At 36.2% G+C, this 19,774-nt stretch overlaps 1 protein-coding gene and 1 long non-coding RNA gene across 2 annotated transcripts in view; one reads left to right on the top strand and one right to left on the bottom strand.

The window, feature by feature from the left end:
* Positions 1 to 9,036: 9,036 nt before the first annotated feature.
* LOC133529397 (uncharacterized) lies at positions 9,037 to 11,680 on the bottom strand. Its single transcript, XR_009801129.1, has 2 exons — positions 11,614 to 11,680; positions 9,037 to 10,495 (listed from the first exon to the last, which is right to left on the bottom strand). It is a non-coding gene; the product is annotated as an uncharacterized LOC133529397 (long non-coding RNA).
* A 1,737-nt stretch (positions 11,681 to 13,417) lies between these two features.
* LOC133528836 (nucleoporin 88) overlaps positions 13,418 to 19,774 on the top strand; it is a 178,967-nt gene continuing 172,610 nt past the window's right edge. The window contains exon 1 of the mRNA XM_061866323.1: positions 13,418 to 13,763. Within this exon, the coding sequence (XP_061722307.1) occupies positions 13,554 to 13,763 (210 nt within the window). The 5' untranslated portion in view covers positions 13,418 to 13,553. The remainder of the gene's footprint in view (positions 13,764 to 19,774) is intronic.

The raw sequence follows: 19,774 nt of genomic DNA, 5'->3' as shown, positions 1-19,774 counted from the left end.
TGTTTGTTTTTTTCCCTTTTAAGCGATTTCTAACAATGTCTGTCTGTGTGTTACTTCTTCACAATTAAACCGCTGAACCGATTTAAATAGATGAAAGGGTATATCCGTAATTTTCTTGAAATCTTGTAGTATTTTAGCGTCAATATTTGGTGAAAATAGCATCCTAAATTTGGGCAAATAAATCGCCGAAATTTCAATAAATTTGACGTCTGGGGCTGATTTTCCATACTTAAACCGGCCATACTCTTTGGCATGAAGGTAGTTTGAGGCCCGAGGAAGAAAGTAGGATAGTTTTTATCAATCCTCATCATCATCTTCCACGCAGACAAGTCACGGACACAAACAAGTAACAAGTAACTCATATACCATCATCCTACCATATGGATCGAATATTGACGTACATAACTACACACACACACACACCACACTTGACCCTACTCATAGTGTTGTGTTCCTGCCGGTGAGTAAGGTTGCCAGAGCTCCACGAGGGGGGTGGGGTTAGGGTCGGCAGCGCGCATGTAACTCCTCTAGAGTTGCAGGTGTACATAGGCTACGGAGACTGCTTACCATCAGGCAGGCCGTATTCTTGTTTGCCACCGACGTAGTATAAAAATATATTTTTATACATACTCGTATATATTTTTTAATCTAATTTCTATAAAGAAAAGTAGCTCCTGTATGTAACTACATAATTTCTATAGTAATTTAAATTGTGTTTTTTCTTAGTTAATGAATGTTAATTATAAGATGTAATATTTTGAAAAGATGTGTCCCGCCGAGTTTCTTGCCGGTCCATATTGGGATACCCTCCTCCAATTGAGGGGGGATTTTAATCTTCTCGGGTCAGAGGTGTAGGTAGGGTTAGAGCCGGTGTAGCTTTATTTGACGTTCATAAGCTCATTGTAATATGCCTACGTGAATAATAAACTATCTTTATCTTAGAATTAATAAACTAGTAACTCTGTGAGCTGTAAACCTTGCGACAAGCTTAGAAAATGTAAAAGTGAAAAATGCTTAGTTCGTGGAATCGTTATCACAGTGAACTCACAATTAATGGTCTTAAGCGCCATAGACGTATTGGCTTTTCCAAAAACTGAATCGACAAAAAAAAACTGTGTAATCATAGAATATGGTCACAAAATTTCACGGGAATCGGTCAGGAATTGCGACCTGTAGAGCAGAACATCTGGACATATGAAAGCAAAATGGCCGACTCAAAACGGGGACCTTGGCTAACGCTCAATAAACAAACCTAATGATCATTACAAACAAAAGTTTAACAAATTGTTAAAATAAGACCTGAATGGTGTTGCTACATCCTGCACATATTTATGAGAGTAAGTATTTCATTCGACCCCCCATTGTCCATATTGAAGTATCCAAATTGGCTGAAACACTTGGGGTTGAATCTTAGCCAATATTTGTTTGCAATTTAGCCGCGAGGGGTGGAAATAAGTCAAAAGATTATTGATAAAGCGAATACAAAGAAATTAGTTTAATTTGTTATTTGTACAATTAACCAATTTAATTTTAATTGGAGCACATAAAAATATTTTCACTGTACGAGTACAATCTTTCACAGTATTATATTATAATAGGTAAATCTTATTGCCAATATTTTTTACCACAACAGCTCGAAAACTCTCTATGTTCTTCAAAAAACTGATGAAAAAGTTGCATTTTATCCACATGAGTAGACAAGTAAGTATATTAGACTTAAATCGACCGGGATATAAACTATGATTACCTTTCAAAACTTTTAAGTAAGTATGTTGATGCAAATTTTGAGTAGTATACATCACATTTAAGGGTTAATAAATCGTTTTTATATTAGCAATAAGAACACAATATGAAGTAACTTTAATTTTCGGAAGAAAGTATCACTTTTTCTTTCTAATCTTCTTCTTCTGCCCTTATCTCAGTTGGGCTGCCGTTATGTGGGGTCGTCACATCATGTTTTTTTCTTCCATTCTCTTCTATCTTTCGTCACTTCAGCACCCATTCTTTTCTTTCTCATATTCCTTTCACACAATCCATCAATAGTTTTCTAGATCTACCATCCGCTCTCCGTCCATCAACATTCATCCCTGACATTCCTATATGCATTCATCCCTCCTCATTAAATGCCCATACCACGCTAAAAACGAATGACATTTTCTAAGTTACATTATGGTTTTATTATGCCAACGTTTACATGACGTAAAGACATGAATACCCCCCTTAACTCTTTTATGTAATAGGGTAGTGGCCACATACGTATCACATAGAACCGCTGATAATGGACAATAAATATAAATAATTAATTAATATAGGTAATTCTTACACAAATTGACTAAGCCTCACAGTAAGCTCAAGAAGGCTTGTGTTGTGAGTACCCAGACAACGATATATATAATATATATATATATACTTAAGTACATAGAAAACACGCATGACGCAGAAGGAAATATCTGTGCTCATCACACAAATAAATGACCTTATCGGAACTCGAACCTGGCTTCATCGAATCTGGCAGGGTGGGTAGTGACCTAGACCTAGACTAGGCCAGACCGGTCGTCATATATCGATTTTTGAAAAATAGTAATAAAAGTAACGTGTTCCATCAGGCGTTCTATATGACATTAAAGCTCTCCAAGGGGCCTCTACGTGTTGGAACTATATCCCCACGCAAGTCTATCAAAAGACCGGGATTTATAGGCCCGTGAAATCCAAGGAGATACAAATAAAAATAAAATAAATAAATAAATAGTTGTCTTTTCTCAGTGTTATTTGCCGTGATCGATATACAGGGTGATTCATGAGACGTGAGCAGGACTAAGCCTACACAATCAGTAAATGTTAATAAACCGTTCATCATCATATTTAAGTAAAACAACCTCGCTTTATTTCTGTTATTTAACTTTTTGGGAAGGACAAATTTGATAATCTACTATCATGGATACCCTACAACGCTTAATTAAGAAAGATAAAACCTCTTTAACCGTTACGACAGCAGTTTGATTATGAAGAAAACAAAATGTCACACTGAGTGAGATACGATTTTTCAAAATTAACCAGACTCCGACGACATTCAATTTGTCACTTGTTATGGATAAAACAAATAGGGTGACCATACATGGCCTAAATAAATTATAACATTTTTTTTGAACAGTAAAAAAAAAAGAACGTTAATCGCACAAATACTGGTACGAAACAGTTGCTTATAACTTACTGAATGCTCAAGCTTGATCCTGCTCACGTCTCCTGAATCACCCTGTATATCCAAATGTAAAAAATGACAGTCAATTTCATAATTACAGTATTAGACTACGTGATTTGGCAGGTATAATAGGTACCTATTTTGTATAGGTACACGTAAACCTACGAAGTCAGCAGCTACAAACAGCGGGCCGCATTCCAGCGGGGGTCTATAAAGCAACGCTATCTCTGGCGAGCTTGGGCACCCTTGAATTGTTCTCTGTAAACATAGCTGCTGAAATTTATCTAATTCAAAGATAAATGGAGATATGGTATTTACATTTTCTAGACGATAATAAACAAGCATTAAAGTAATAGAACTTTGGGAAGAAATCTAATAATTTTATTAAACATTTTTGGTGGTTTTATTTATACTCTAATGAATATGTAAACAGGCCCTAAGGCAAGTGTATACGCTCGTAAGGGTTTTATAAGATAAAAATAAATTATTGATTATCAAGGAAATGCAGTTAATTAGAATACCGGTGTCTTTGAGAAAGTTACTTAATTTAAGCTCAGGAATGCACCCTTGAAATCAACGGAAATCAAAAAAACACGGTGTATAATTTGAGGCGTTCACGAAGTACTAATTTATATTCTTCTAACGAAGTATGTTTCTATATTTTAAGGTGTTAATTGTAACTCAAACCATAAACCTTTTACAGATTTTAAGTACTTAGTTCAAAATCTTAAGTTCTAAAATCTTTTTATAAAGTTCTTTGTTTATATTTTCCAATACTTTTACTAAGAATCTTTAAAACATAATAAAGTTTAAACACTATTCCCATTATCGTAAGAAAGCAGTTAGCAAAAAGTTAGGGTAAGTGCTCTTGTAATGGGGCCGCTAATACCGCGCGTAAATATCGCCAACGGGCTTAATATTAAAACGGTCATACAAACCTTCCGTTAACACGTCACTGATTAAGGTGGGGTTACATGTTTTACAAGCTACAATACGCTGTTGTGTTTGTATGCAAGTCTTCTAATTTTTGCAAATTTTTTAGTAGTAATAGTAAAGTACTGCGGGGCTAAGGCGGTTGACGCGTTTATTATGCGATTCAAAATTCAAAGTTCAAAAATTTATTCTGCAAGTAGGCCTCAAGGGCTCTTTTACAATTCAATACAACATTTATAGTAACATCATATAGTGACATGAAATAGTACATTACGATACAAGTGCGAAAAATAGGAAATTCGAAACGAGTGGCGATAAATTAAAACACGACCGAAGGGAGTGTTTTAAATCGACACGAGTTGCGAATTACCTATTCGCACATGTATCGTACAACGTTTTACAGTACATATGGCCCTTTAAATGTTCGACACAGTAACATAATATGCTACTTCTCGCACTAGTGCTATAAAGTAGCCCCATATGTACTGTAAAATACATAACAACATTTATAAATACAACAGCCAATACCTGGGCAAACATTACATTATAATAATCTTAAAATAAATAATTAATACAATACAATAGAGATGTATAGTCTCTATGGTTAAAAACACATTAAATCTGGAGATGTAAAAGGTCCCCAATGTCAGAGTACTAATACTAATAAAATTTGGAGGTGTGGATAACAATATATGTCCGTTTATAATAATAATAATAAATTATTTATTCACGACCAACTTGGATCATTATGTGTTAGTGTCAATTTTTATCTTAATGCTAATGTTAATATATACATATGTTTATGACACCACCTGATAACCAGAAACTAATATTTTATCTCGTACCCATCACGTAGGTACCTAATAAACCCAACCAAAGATGGTCGGCTTTTTATCATCTGTCACCATGCCTGTCGCGTTCTAAGACTCTAACGAGTATGTAAGTGCGAAAGTGACACATGACATGCCAAGTGATAAAAATGCGACCATGATAGCGCCGCAGAATAAAATACCGATAAGACTTGACCACGCGCAAATTTTTATTCTGAGAAAATAATAATTAGGTAGCTGAGAAGTTTTAAAGATGGAACACAAAGTTTCTGTTAAAAAGTAATATGATGATATCTTTTACATTATAAAAAAATTGCTAACATAATTAAAACAGCATCATCTATTGAGTTGAAACCTATATCGACCGATAACACTTTCGATTTATGAAAACACACTCATATTGGTCCATCCGTTGGAGAGCTACGATATGTTGCTAATACCCCGTCTTTTTTTTTCTTCTTTAAAAATAAATTATTTATAAAACGATATATAAGCCTAGACTAAGCAAGACGCGATGGCGCGGGGTCATCGCAAACAAATGAGCGGTGTAAATCCACCCGTATCGCAGCCTCCTTCCCAGCCGTGTAGTGATGTTATGTGCCAGACTTTGAGATCAGGATGGCCAATTTATTTTTATGTGGTTGCTTAGGTGGTGCTGGTTAGCTTGAGACAAATTATGAATATATACTGACTATATATTATGAATTATGTACTGACATAAAACCTATATTAAAATGATATTGGAATCATATCAGTTAGCTGTCATTCGCGCAGGCGTTTCACTTGGACTAATTGCTACTTGTGCGGACAACTTGGAGTGAAATGATGCGCAAAAACAGCTAACTGGTATCAATCCGATGAAGAGGTTTAGGGTTAGAGCCGGCGTAGCTTCATTTGACGTTCATAAGCGCTTTGTAGAATGCCTTTTCGAAAATAAACTATCTTTATCTTATCTAACCTTTATCTAGTAAACCTTAGCAGCACTATATTTCTTACCTAACCCCATCCCTACCACACCTACGTGGAGGTAGTTAAGACTTCAAGTGTTTCGGACGTCGCCGTGAATTTATAGACGCCTGTATTGGTTTTGTTCGTGTGCGCATAAATTAGGAGCTCGAGCCATTACTTACACATATGCTGGGGACTATGATCGAGAAGGGGTAGGTTTGATTCATTGTTTAATTTAACTTAATTAAAAATACACGTAGGTATAAAATTTTTTAGCTGTCTACCGGCCAATTATTGAAAAACATAAAGGGCTTCATCGATTTTCATACAAAGTTTTACCTTCATGTTATTTCAGAATATATTCACGCGAACTTTGTACTTTTTTAATGTAGGTATATAATAATATATAGGTATTTCATATATGAGCTTCACGATATGGATATGCTCCAAGTTTTCTTTCAAGCATATGTTACCTAAGCATTTGCTAAAACAAGAGTTCGAATAATATCCATCATTATTATATTACGATACAAAACAAAAAAAATATTCGATTTTTTTATTCGCACCCACATTTTACAGTGTTGCCCGGGATATATTATTTTATTATGAAATGAATATTTCTTGTTAAGTAATGAATTACATTAACACCTACATTTTAAAATATGTGGAAGTTTATATATTGTTATTATTTATATATGTAGTTTATAGGTATGGTTTGCTTTTATTCATTCAATAGATTTCTTTCTCTGCACCAATTTTAGGTATCTCTGTGGGTATGGTTGACTGGTAGAGACTGCCATTTGGCATTAATTCCGCCATTTGTACATTGTTGTATATATTCTGTGCAATAAAGTTTAAATAAATAAATATGAGAAGAAGTGGCCTGATAACTTTGGGTAATAGTACTCCCACATTGGCTGTTATAAAATGTTATATAACATCGTGTGACAGAGACAACTTAATAAATTACTATCAATACTATTATGATGTCCCTGTCACACGATGTTGTATACAATTTTATAACAGCCAATGTTCCCACAATGCACCATAATATAAAATCTTACTATCACCTTAGAATATATGACCCACCCAATAGGGCATTTCAACATCACAGGCTGTAAAATATCAAAAATAAATTATTCAATTAACCGCAATGCTAAAAAACATAATAACCGACAATAATAAAAATAAACAACCTAAAACACCCGACACTACGCAATTCGAGCGCAATAAATTACCTTTCAAGCCAAATCAATCATCCTAATTGCAAACAAAAACTATTTTTTGTCCCTTACTCCCCAGTCGCAAAAGTAATAGATAGAGAACGATGAAACAATTCCAACGGTAATTGGGGTAGACGCCTCGGGAGCCAAGTGACACCCTGACATATGACGATATTGTGTAAATTGTATACCCATATTTCGTACGTGACAGCTATGGGCGCCTTTACCCTACGGTGCCCAAGACTGATGGTGCGGTTGTTTTTTGAATGATCGTAGATTGGTATGTCTTTGTGATACGAGTACATATGTTCTTATGATATGTTCTTAATTACATTATTAATAATGTTATAAGGCTGATTAAAATAATCATGATTTATTAAATTATTGCTTTATTTGTCTTATAAACCACCACCACCAGTCTGGCCTAGTGGGTAGTGACTCTATGAATCCGATGGTCCTGGATTCGAATCCCGGTAAGGGCATTTAATTATGTGATGAGCACAGATTAGTTCCTGAGTCATGGATGTTCTCTATTTATTAAAATATTTGTATATTTGGATATTATATGGTTGTCTGAGTACCCAAGACTTCTTGGCTTGTCGTGGGACTTAGTCAATTTGTGTAAGAATGTCCCTATAATATTTATTATTATTTATGGTAAATATTATAGGAACTCTACACTTAGTCAAAATATGTGGCTTGGCCGTTTCATTGACTTTTGTATACAAGAAAAGTAATGAACAGTGAATACATTTTTCACGTTACGTCCATATGCTTAAGTGCATTAGCTTCGTATTTTTGATATGTAAATTAAGGAAACTATAGGTCAATTTACTGCTGCTTAATCTACTGTTCAATGTTATTGAATGACTGTTTGTTTCTGAATAAAAGAAAAAAAAAAAAATATGCTGGTCTTCTATATTTAATAGGTCCAGGGTCCACTATTGACATCATATCCCGTGATTTTTGTTTATCTGGTATAATCCAAACCCAAGTTATGAGGGTTCAAAACAACGACGAAGCGCTTCGAGAAAAGTGTACACTTGCACTTCGCGTGCCTCTTTTCAAATATATTAATGTTCCGATATGTTCGTACAGATGAGAGTAAAAGGGTAGTCGCAGAGCCATGCATTTTAAGCTCACCCCACACTAGCGTCTTCCGAGCGGCTTCGTCTAGGCTGCTGCTCGACGCAGCGTTGGCGCAACAGCGCAGCGACGCCATTTTCCATAGCGCTGACTAGACGCTGACGCTCAAACGACGCTTGTGTAGGGTCTCGCTTAAGACTGAACTCCATATTTAATTTAGCAAACAAACAAAAGGCCAGCTAATGTATACAGGATAGAAAAGTATTGTTTCCCGGATTGTTGATCATAAATAAGCGGCAGACAGCGGAGGGACACGCGTCACCTTTTGATACATTTCCTCTGTCGTTATTAATGACAAGTCATCGGTGCCGTCCCGGCGGGTTGGCGGCCAGGGCTGCCACAAGCCCGTTTTTCTATGACGCAGATAGATATATAGATAGATAAGTAGATAAAACGTTTATTTGCATGCTGAAAAACACACAATTTACAAATAAATTACAGTCAGACCAAAACTATAATAATATAGGTACTTCGAAAAATGGATTTACTTGCTGATCACTGTGCAGCAAAAATAAAAAGGTTCCGCAAAGCAAAGCTCTGATATTTTGTCGGATCCCAGATTACGTTACAGTTGATGGTAAAAAGTACGGTAGTATAAAAAGTGTTCTGGAGAAAAACTCAATATCATGCATGAGGGTCGGATGTTTTTGTAATACTTAGAACTAATGAGAAGTATTCGCACTATTAATATATTATTTATTGGCAACGCACTAGTTCATTACATTATCATTAATCCATATAGTTCATTTTTTTGGCATTAGAAAAAGGTTAAACAATCTTGGCATGTCTTTTTTTTTAATAATAACTATTACATACGAAAGCAAAATAATGTAAATGATCGCATATGATTTATAATTGTTACATATTTACCGTAATTTATTTTTTAAAGTGTTTTTTTAATAAAAGGGACACGTCACAATCGTTTACCTTCCTTGTAATGCTAAAAAACGGGCTATAATCAACAGGCATCGAAGTTTTTATCGCACGGTAAGACATAGCGAGCTATGGAGTCGACAATAGCTATAAAATTCAACTCTGATAATCATGACTGCCTGATAATCAATTAACATTAAAAAAAAATCTCGCAATCTTCTTTACAAGCAATCGCCAACCCTAAGTCCATACGTCGCGACCTGCCCAGCATAATAATAGATCGGGCAAGGGTGGCAATGTGCCACCCCTTAATATCATGTGAGAGACGTTGGTAAATTTATCAATAGCATTATATCTCGAAACTGAGCACTCGTCTCGCTTATATTTTATTCAGGATACGATGTTTTGACATTCGTCTTTGCTTTCGTCGGATCATGCGAGCTATGGGTTTATGGTCTGGGTAATGGGAAAATACGGAGACATGATTCGAATTTTTTTTCGGAATTGCAAGAGTTAGAGAGGTACCTACATAGACGAACGAACAAACGAAGTGGTTAACCAGATTTCTATAGTACGAATTTTCTGAAATCATTTATAGGCCTCAGAGCCCTTGTTTCTTTTATGCGAGCGGTCAGCTCTCGTATTAAGCACGAGGCAAAGCACCAATGTCCTTTTAAAAGCCACTGTATCTTGATAATATTAAGGTTCAAATATATGTAACAGCTGAATAGGGTAAACTAGGCCTTGTTGTTTTGATTAATGAATCAAAATACATGAATATTTCATTACATTTTTTTATCAAAAATATTTATTGTACTAAAAACCAAACTACAAAAGTTAAAACCTAGATCTAAAAATAAATAATACTTGTCTTAAAATAAAATACTAAAAACTATCCCCCTGCGGCATGGTGCCGTAGACGCTAGCAGCATTTCCTCGCTGAAGACCCCACGGACCAAGGGTCTCGACGCCCAATGGTACGCAATAGTATTCGGCGTCGAGACCCCTATATTACTAAATAATATTTTTTTTAATTTTTCGGCCGCCTCTGCCGCCGCGCCAGCCTTAGCAGAAGTGCCGTGGAGATGAGACGGGGCTAGGGTGTCTACACAGGTGGCGTCCCACACCAGCACCCGTCCCTTCAACGGAATTAGTGTCATTCCATCCGGTCTCTTACCATCATCTCTTATAATGCCGGGGGGCTCGAGTAGAGCTGGCACGTTGACGCTGGCAAGGCAAGAGACCGGCGGAGAATGTCGTTGAGCGCGGCGTGTCTAGAGAAGAGGCCGGCGCTCCTTTGGCAGGAGAGTCCGAGGACGTCGACGTCAATGCCGCAGGGACACCTATGTGGAACGCAAATAAAAAATAAATAATTTCGTATGCCCCTGGGTACGACAGAGTGGAACAATTTCCTTTTATTATTTTATTTTATTTATTCATTTTAGGGATAAAAAACAACTAAACAATATAATGTTACATTTAGTAGTACAATTAAAATAAACGTAATGCATAGCCAACGACATTATCCACAAATTGCAACAAAAATATGCAATGGTTAAAAAGAACAATTAATTATTTGATGTAGGTGCTTATTTAACTAGGGGAAAAAGGTATGATATGTTAATTACGTCATGCCTTATATAACAAACAGGCAATGAAAAGAAATCAAGTGATTGCTGAGATAAGTATATGCATTCGTGGAACATTCTTGCCAAATTCAGATGCAGATTAAATCTTTAACTTAAGCTCATCTACCATCATATGCAATAACATGTTGTGTACACCTATGGTCGACGAATAAAGAATTTGTATTTGTATTTGCAAGCCCGGACGCCGAGTCGCAGACAGGCAGCAACGCGCAGAGTGCGGTGGTGTGTGGCGGTTCCAGGAAGGTACCGGTATGTACCGACGGGAAGGCGCCTGACTCCCTAGAACCTGAGGGCCTACCGCGAACCACGTTCGACGTGTTGCCTCTCTGTCGCACTCGTAAATTCGTACGTAAGTGTGACTGGGAGGCAACACGTGGTTCGCGGTAGGCCCCCTGCTGCTAGCAGTCTGGCGTGTGCTGAACCTGTGCTGCGGCTAAAAAGAGTGTCGTAAATCATTTTACATTATATACAATAATAATTTAGCATATATATGGACGTTAAACGAACTCGCACTCGACAGGTTTTTTTTGTAAGTACGTACCTACATATTGTGCTACTACTGAAACGACTTAAATTTACAAGCGCCAAAATTCAAAAAAACTTTGGGCACTTATCGTTTTTTAAGGTAATAGAAAATTACTTTTTACCGACTTTCGATAATGCGTGTAGCATTTTTCTTTTATTCTACTGCCAAAGAGCATATAATCACTACGTTCTTTTACTGCGTTTTACTGACACTAACTGACATTTACGATAGATATTTTAAAGGACGTAGGTATCAAGGATCACTTTAAAGGGCCAGCATTTCTCACCATTGAGGATTGCGTATTCAACTTATGTGACGATGGAAATAAGTGGTAATCTTCATAATAAGATAAGTACTTTCCACGTGAAAGGATCTCCAAATAATCTCAAAAAGTCGTATCAAAAACTTCATAATAGACATGTGAGAGGCGTCTCTTGATTCCTGGATTTTTTCAGAAGTGTCCAAAACGAAACTTTTTAATATTTTTAAATATTGACAAGTGACAGGGTCGGTTACACCAGACTGCCTGTCTCGGTTAAAGTGTACATTTCGCCATACACAGCCAATTAAACGTATGAAAATCCAAAACGCGATAACTCAATGCCATCGCCAATAACAGTATGCTTTAACAAAACGCGAATTAAATTATAGAAACGTACAAATCTCAGAGTTGGAAAATTTATTGCCACATATATGTTGGTTTATTTATAAGAAAAGGCCCGTAGGAGCTCAGGGGGATGAAATTACGTGATACCATTTGGAATCTAAGTGAGATATTGCGAGAACAAGCCGTTGGCGGAGTACTTACGCGATTGCTTGGTGAGAAATTGGAAAGAGGATTCGTGATGGTTTATGGGAGAGATAATTGGCGCTTCTAGTTGAGGTGTCAATCTCAGCAGCTGCTTAAAATAGAGTCGGTAGAATCTCCGTCTCAGGTAATAGGGTTGTTTCCATCTACAAATCTTAGGGCAGAATTGTATCCCAATAAATTCTTTTGGATTATAAGAACATGTTAAACTACTTTTAGGGGACCTGTAATGACCATATTTTTGTAAATATTGAATTTAAAATATCTTTTGGCACACGTCACGTGACCAAACTCGAAACGTCATTGAAGATTCTGATGACGTCACAACTCTCGGATTGACACTGTTGACAGTTGGGCGATAAACAACAAATGTAAGTTGACAGTTCGTATCTTCTACGTGCGTATGTAATTATGTGTCAAACCGTAAACTGTGACGTCACACAATTTTCAAAGAGCGTTTTGGGCGCGAAAGCATCTGTCAAAATATATTTTGTTAATTTAACATATTTAAAGCCGTTTTTAGTATATAAGTTGAATTTTAGGGCAACTTTTAGTTAATATAGAACGTAATACAAGCGTTTAAAACTTTAAAAAAATTGGAAACAACCCTATTCTACACTGACATATTTAGCTTTGCTTTGCCGCATTCTTGGTTATATAATTTAATTAAAACATATGAGTATATTCACGGACATCAGTTGCTTAGGTCATTTTGGATTCGCATTACATTTGACATTACATAGAGTAAGTATTCCACAACCAAATTAGTTTGAACCCTTAATGGCTTAACCAGCTAACGTTGTTAAATATATATATATATAAATATAACATTTATTTATTTATTTAAGCTTTATTGTAAGATATAAAATTGTACAAATGGCGGATTTAATGCCTTAAGACATTCTTTACCAGTCAACCATTGGGTCAAACAGAAATTCGTACCTAGTAAGTAACATAAAATAACATTAACAATAATTAATTATTGTAGTGAGTAACATTGTGTGCGGTTATGAACATTTAGTCCATCGCTTTGACTGCGTGCGTCCTATGACACGGGCAAGGGCAGCATCCACTCGATGTACCCCTTACATTTCATTAAAGTGTCTAAAGGGACTCATGAGTAAATTACATACTACATTACATATAGACATATTATTAGTTAAGTCATATGTTGTTATTAAACCGTCATAGGGCCTTCATATTTAAATTACCCTAATCTATGATAGTCTAGTTATGGCCTTAAATTAACTTAAACACTGCGATTAATATTTTACTTTTGGTCCTACGCTATCATAGCAGAGCAATAACGAAACGCACTGAACCGTTTCCGAACGCTCTTAAAAAAAAAGATCTGTCAGCTGTCAGCTCTAAAAACGTCGCGCTCAAAGCAAAAACAAACTGCTGAGTTCGTTTTTAACATGATTTCCCACTCGAATAAAATGAAATTATCTAACCATAAGATATTTCAGGACCTTAGTGAAAGTTTAAAGGAGAATCCAAGTGGAAAGTTGCGTAATTTGTTAGAATTAAGAGATGATGTGTTGTACGTTTGGAATTCAATTGAGAACTGTTTAGCGAGCTTAAATTTGAAGCATTTGGAGGAACACGATGAAGAAACCCCTTATCAGGTATGTTTTAGTGTATAAGTGTATTGTTAGTAGTTTTCGTGAAGCTTGTGTTGGGCTACCGGCGCGAAAACTAACCTTATTTTGAGGTTATGTTGTCATTTACTGCAATCTGTTTTTACATCCAGCGATGGTGTAATATTGTGTAACAGCTCAAATTATTGTAGTAAATAATTAGTTTTAAGAGTAATTAATAAAAGAAAATTATCAAACATGTGCAATATTGCTAAATGTCTTAACATTATCCAAGATAAATCTTGTATGATTCTTGATTTATTCTGTTAGTCATATTGTTGTAAACTAAACCATAGAATTGTTATTTAACTGATACTCTTGTCTCTTAACACCATGTAAGTATAATATAACAGTAATTCAACATTGTTTTAAGAAAACTGGTGCGTAAAATTCACATACAAGATTCATATGCTGACTCGGCTCTAAACTGCTGTAGATAAAGTTCAGTCATCTATTCTAACATGCAATAATAGAGGTTATTACCTAGAAAAATAATTACAGTTGTGTAATAAGTATAAAAAATGTGAATTGACCATTGACTTATTAATTCATAAATAAAAATTATTAATTAATTCTTATTAATCATAAAAAAAATCGATGGCTGTGGTGCTTAGAGCATTCCACACTATAAAGGCCATATCCTGTTCTTGTTTTTCCACATACTCAATTACATTTTCAATCCTTAAGGTGGCCAACATCATAATTGAATTGTTGCAATGACAATTTTGAGTCTATCATTTAAATTTCAAATTTAGCAGACTGCCAGCACAAAGGGTTAAAGGAGATCGTGTTGGCTTAGCTAACCTATTCCAAAGTTAAGGAATAAAGGAATATACACTATAGATGCAGTGCAGGGACACCCAGCCGGAAATAGTTGGACTGTTGATCGCTTATTGCATTCAGCCCAATTCCCTGCAGTTCAAGCTGCAGGTTATTGACCCGGTAGCATTCTTACACTATTCTCCTCAAATCTTACTTTCCCCGCAGAGCAGATAGTGACTTATGGATGCCCTTCTGTTCTGCCCTTAGTTTATCCTTTAAAAACAGTACTTTAGTTCACTCTCATTAAATTTATCTCTACAGGATTGCTGCATACATATTAAGAAATAGGCACTAGTCTTTAATTTAAAAATAATGTTTATTATTTTAGCAATTATGTGTTCCACATACAGTGGTGGCCGGTCCCGGTGGTTGTAATGGCATGTTGTGGAGTGTGTTGTGAGTTACATAGCAACAAGCACTTTTAATACAATAAGGTTTGACGGGTGTCACAAGCTATAAATAAATAAATATTATAGGAGATTACTACACAAATTGACTTAGCCCCACAGTAAGCTCAAGAAGGCTTGTGTTGTGGGTACTCAGACAACGATATATATTCTATATAAATACTTAAATACATAGAAAACACCCAAGACTCCGAACAAATATCCGTGCTCATCACACAAATAAATGCCCTTACCAGGATTTGAACCCGGGACCATCAGCTTATAGGCAGGGTCACTATCCACTAGGCCAGAATGGTTGTCATAAAAAGAAGCTATAAGCTATAAGAAGCATTTTTATTTTATTTTTTACAAATTGCATAAATTATACCTGTACCTAATTCAGCGGCGGCAGCATGGTTCCATTTTTATCACTTGTCATTATGCCTGTCACTTTAACTCTTACATACTTATTAGAACGTGACAGGCATGGTGACAAATGATAAAGACCCGATCATCTTTGCCCTACGGCCTGCAGACCATTTCAGAAACAATATATAAAATGTTGTTTAATAAAAGTTGCATGGTTTGTTACAATTTAAGAAGTCTCTCAGTAACCTTGCAGAGGACTGGTTGATCGGGTGTACCATAATTATTAATGAATACCCACTAAATACCATCTTCTTCTTCCTCGCGTTGTCCCAACGTTGACAACTAATCCCAAGATTTGGCGTAGGCACTAGTTTTTACGAAAGCGACTGCCATCTGACCTTCCAACCTAGACTTCAAAACTTCAACTTCAAAAATAATTTATTCAAGTAGGCTTAATAATAAGCACTTTTGACAAGTCATACAAATATAAGTACAATTATAATCATTAATTAAACAAAAAACAATAATAATAAATAAAAAAAACAATGAAATTGGTAACAATTAACAATAATGTAAAAGACAATGTCAAACACAAAAATAGGAATAAGAATAACAGCAGAAATTATACAATAATATTAATATTACGAGTGCATATGTCAACTCAGTCCCAGGCATTTTTGTCGCTAATATAGTCCTTGGTATTATAATAAGCTTTACAAATTAATCTACTCCTAATTATGTTTCTTGAATCTATTCAGTGGAAGTTCAATTACGCTACTTGGCAGTTTATTGTAGAACCGTACACTTTCAATCGAAATAGAGGATAAATTAGGCCTTGTTGGGATTAGTCCGGTTTCCTCACGATGTTTTCCTTCACCGAAAAGCGACTGGTAAAATATATCAAATGATATTTCGTACATAAGTTCCGAATAACTCATTGGTATGAGCCGGGGTTTGAACCCGCGACCCCCGGATTGCAAGTCGCACGCTCTTACCGCTAGGCCACCAGCGCTTCCTGCCACCCATTAAATACCATTATTTTTGCAATTATTATGTTAGACGATTTAGGGATGGAGGGGGAACATGTCTTATTTTTTCGTAGAGGGAGGGGGTTTTCATAGTTCTTACGTAAGATCACAAAGATGCGAAAATTTTCAAATATCTATGAAATACTAGACAAATCGACCGGGATATGGACCATGATTACCTTTTATATTGTTTTGAGCTCCGGATATTCGACGCAGTTACATGCATTTTGTTCACGGGTAACTGGAGATAGCGGGTCTAGTGAAACTAACAAAACTGTTATCTATGAAATACGTTAAAATATTATAATAATAGCTTAAAATAATAATACTATTGAAGCTAGTGGCGTATATGTCGGCGGGTGATAGTAATGTTCCTGTGTAATGTTTTGACGATAGTCAAATTAAACTAATAGATAGGTAAGATAAATTCGTTATGTAGCTTAAGATGCACGAAGGGCAAACTGTCCAGAAATAGTAGCGAGGCTCCGTCGACTCAGGGAATGAGAAAAAGATTGTCACGTTTCACGATATGCCTAGGAATTTCACGATCTGCCTGATCTTACGATCGGCCGCCGAGATATACCTATACGTACAAGAGTATCTGTTAAGTATATATGTCTTAACAGACTACACAAGGAGACAAGGTTTTGTTAGTTTGGGTCTATATCTAGTATATCTGTATGTGTAAGATTTTCCCCAAAATGTCTTTTTTTTAAACACATCGACAACGTCGCCATTTCATAGCTAGCCCGGTGGTACGGTATTGGACTTAGAGGTTCTGACAATACTAATGGTAAGATATGTCCAATGTAAAGTAAACCCTAAATGGCTCAACAATTAAAGACCGTAACTGTACATATGTCACTAAACTATTAGGGGCCGTTTAGAGCCGATTGCTCCAAGCAGCAAAGAACAGATAAAACTCGAGTCTTTTGAGTCTAAATTTGAACAACTCGACTAGATTTTTTAAGACTCGCCGGTTAAAAAACTTTCGAGACTTAATTCCCGAGTCGAGTCGTTTATTGAGTGTATATTTAGCGTAACAAAATAGCCTCCGAATAAAGACGCCGTCAACAAATTTTACAGGTTTTGACAAAATTACAATTTATATACAAGTGAAGTCATTCCTAGAATTAAAAAAAGATGTTTACAAAAATGGGAATACCATTTTGGAGAACAATCTTTATCAAGAGATGTAGGAATCTGGTACAGAACAATCCAAGCTAGACCCTTGTGGATACCCTGGTTTGATACCGCCAACCTCGCTAGAAAAGTGTTAGTCTCAGCTTTCCGAGTCCGGTCCGGACACATCCCTACAAATAAGTTTCTATGTACGATGGGTGTTAAACCGTTACCACTGTGTGTAGACTGTCAGAAGCCTGATGACTTGTCTCACGTATTGTTGGACTGCGTCCGGAATTCGGACTTGAGAAAAAGGATATTTAGTAGTTTGGGCTCCATGCACAATGGACAGATCAATTGTTGGTTGGCAGAGCCTTTATCAGACATAGCAATCAGCGTATACCACTTTATTGATCTCTCCCTTGCGTAGGGAACTATGAAAGCACCCATGAGGCTGACATGTTCACCTAGTGTCCAAAGCCTCAATAAAAATCTGATTAAAAAAAAATGCGTTTTTGTATGATTTGTGTATCTTATACATTAATTTTACATGAGGACAATTGCATATTTTTATGTTTTTGTAAATAAAGTGAGAATCATCTGTACCCCTAGTGTAAATAAATTCGATTTCCAAACGTGACGTACGCGTTTGCGTTTAGTCTCATTTTGTATTGGATTTCGAAAGAGCGCGCCAAGCGGGACGTTTTGGAAACTCAAAATCCTATACAAAATGAGACTTAACGCAAACGCGTTCGTCACGTTATGATGTCGATCAAAGTTACACTAGGGGTACTGAAAATGACTTAAGTGTATGTGATGTATAGCGTACCTAAATATAAAAATCAAGTTACACTACCTTACATTTATACTCAAGGGAGTCACTTTGTAGGGACGTTTCCATACAAAACTACCCGATTTCATTTCTCTTGAGTGTATTAGTTGAAGCGTGAGCATCGAACCCGAAACTCCCTATAAGCCATTGTTCTTGAAGTATTATGTTGTACATTTAAATCCACGCCTGCCCATCGAAAGACTATTGCCATTAATCTCACTTGACCGTGCCCGCAGAATTAATTATCCTCTGACCATACGATTTAATGGCTTCCTCGGGCCCTGGGGTTTCCGATTAAATCACTACTTCTCATTGGCCGATTTATAGTGGCCAACGATGTAGCGACGGATGTGGGCAAGGATCCAGGCGGACTTAGAAACGACTAACGAACCGAAAAGTTTAAAGACACTTCAAAATTGTACCTATTTCAAAACTCTTTTCTCAAAATATATTCATCGTTAAAACGTGTAGAATTGTAGATCTACGCGACATTTTCTAAAGGTAAAGTACTGAATAAAATGATAGGTATCATCATCATCAGATTACCAGAGACGATCCCAATGTATGGCTTGACTATGTGTCAGAATAACCCTAGGAAAGTCATCCATCCATCTTTGGAGCGATAGTACTGGACTAAGAAGAAAACATAGGATTCTCCATATCTATTCTCTAGTGATACCTGTTGGCCAAACTATAATACTTATGTCAAGTATTAGACAAATAAACAGTCGTCAGTTTAAAAGTCCTTTATAAGTAGGAATAGTCAATTACTCAAGTTCGGGCAAAGTAATCTGTAGAAGAATCCCAACACTAAGCTCTTTAAATGAATTATAGTAATTCGACGAAGATAAAGAGAAAATAAGATTATACAACCAATGTCCACTTATCCCATCCAAGAACTTAGATCGTCTCAATATTTAAGGTCCTGCGGAGTGCTCTATCCAGGGGAATTTATCGCCGAGGCCGGCGGACCTTTGCCCGGTCCGATTGTTAATCTGAACTTAGGTGTACTTTTCACCTTAGCCGGTTGTGAGTGCGACCCTAAATCTGGAGTAAGGGGTGTGCTGAAATTTAGAAAGAGCCATTTGGATATGTTGGTCAAGTGGTGAGACTAAATGGCAGATAGGATGAGCATTTGAAGGGCAGCACTGTTTTTCGTAACGTTTTTGGGAAAAGAAATAATATTGAGGAATGCATATATTCGCAAAGCAATTCGAAAGTGGAGGTATGAAAAATCCGCAATGCAAAGGACTTAATTGTGTGAGAACTTATACAGACGTCATGATGATATTGGTGTTATTTATGTATTTTCCAGTTTCCATTTGTACTTTTTAATCCGGCTCAACATCATTAAAGTTGCGTCGCATATTTTTATACAACTTTCTACTACAATTTACTTATTTACTTTTTAACGGTTTGAAACAGACGACATGAGATGTA

This window comes from Cydia pomonella, chromosome 20 (assembly GCF_033807575.1).
Source record: "Cydia pomonella isolate Wapato2018A chromosome 20, ilCydPomo1, whole genome shotgun sequence".
Lineage (NCBI taxonomy): Eukaryota > Metazoa > Arthropoda > Insecta > Lepidoptera > Tortricidae > Cydia > Cydia pomonella.
Note: the sequence above shows the minus strand (reverse complement) of the source record. Positions and strands in the feature narration are given on the sequence as shown.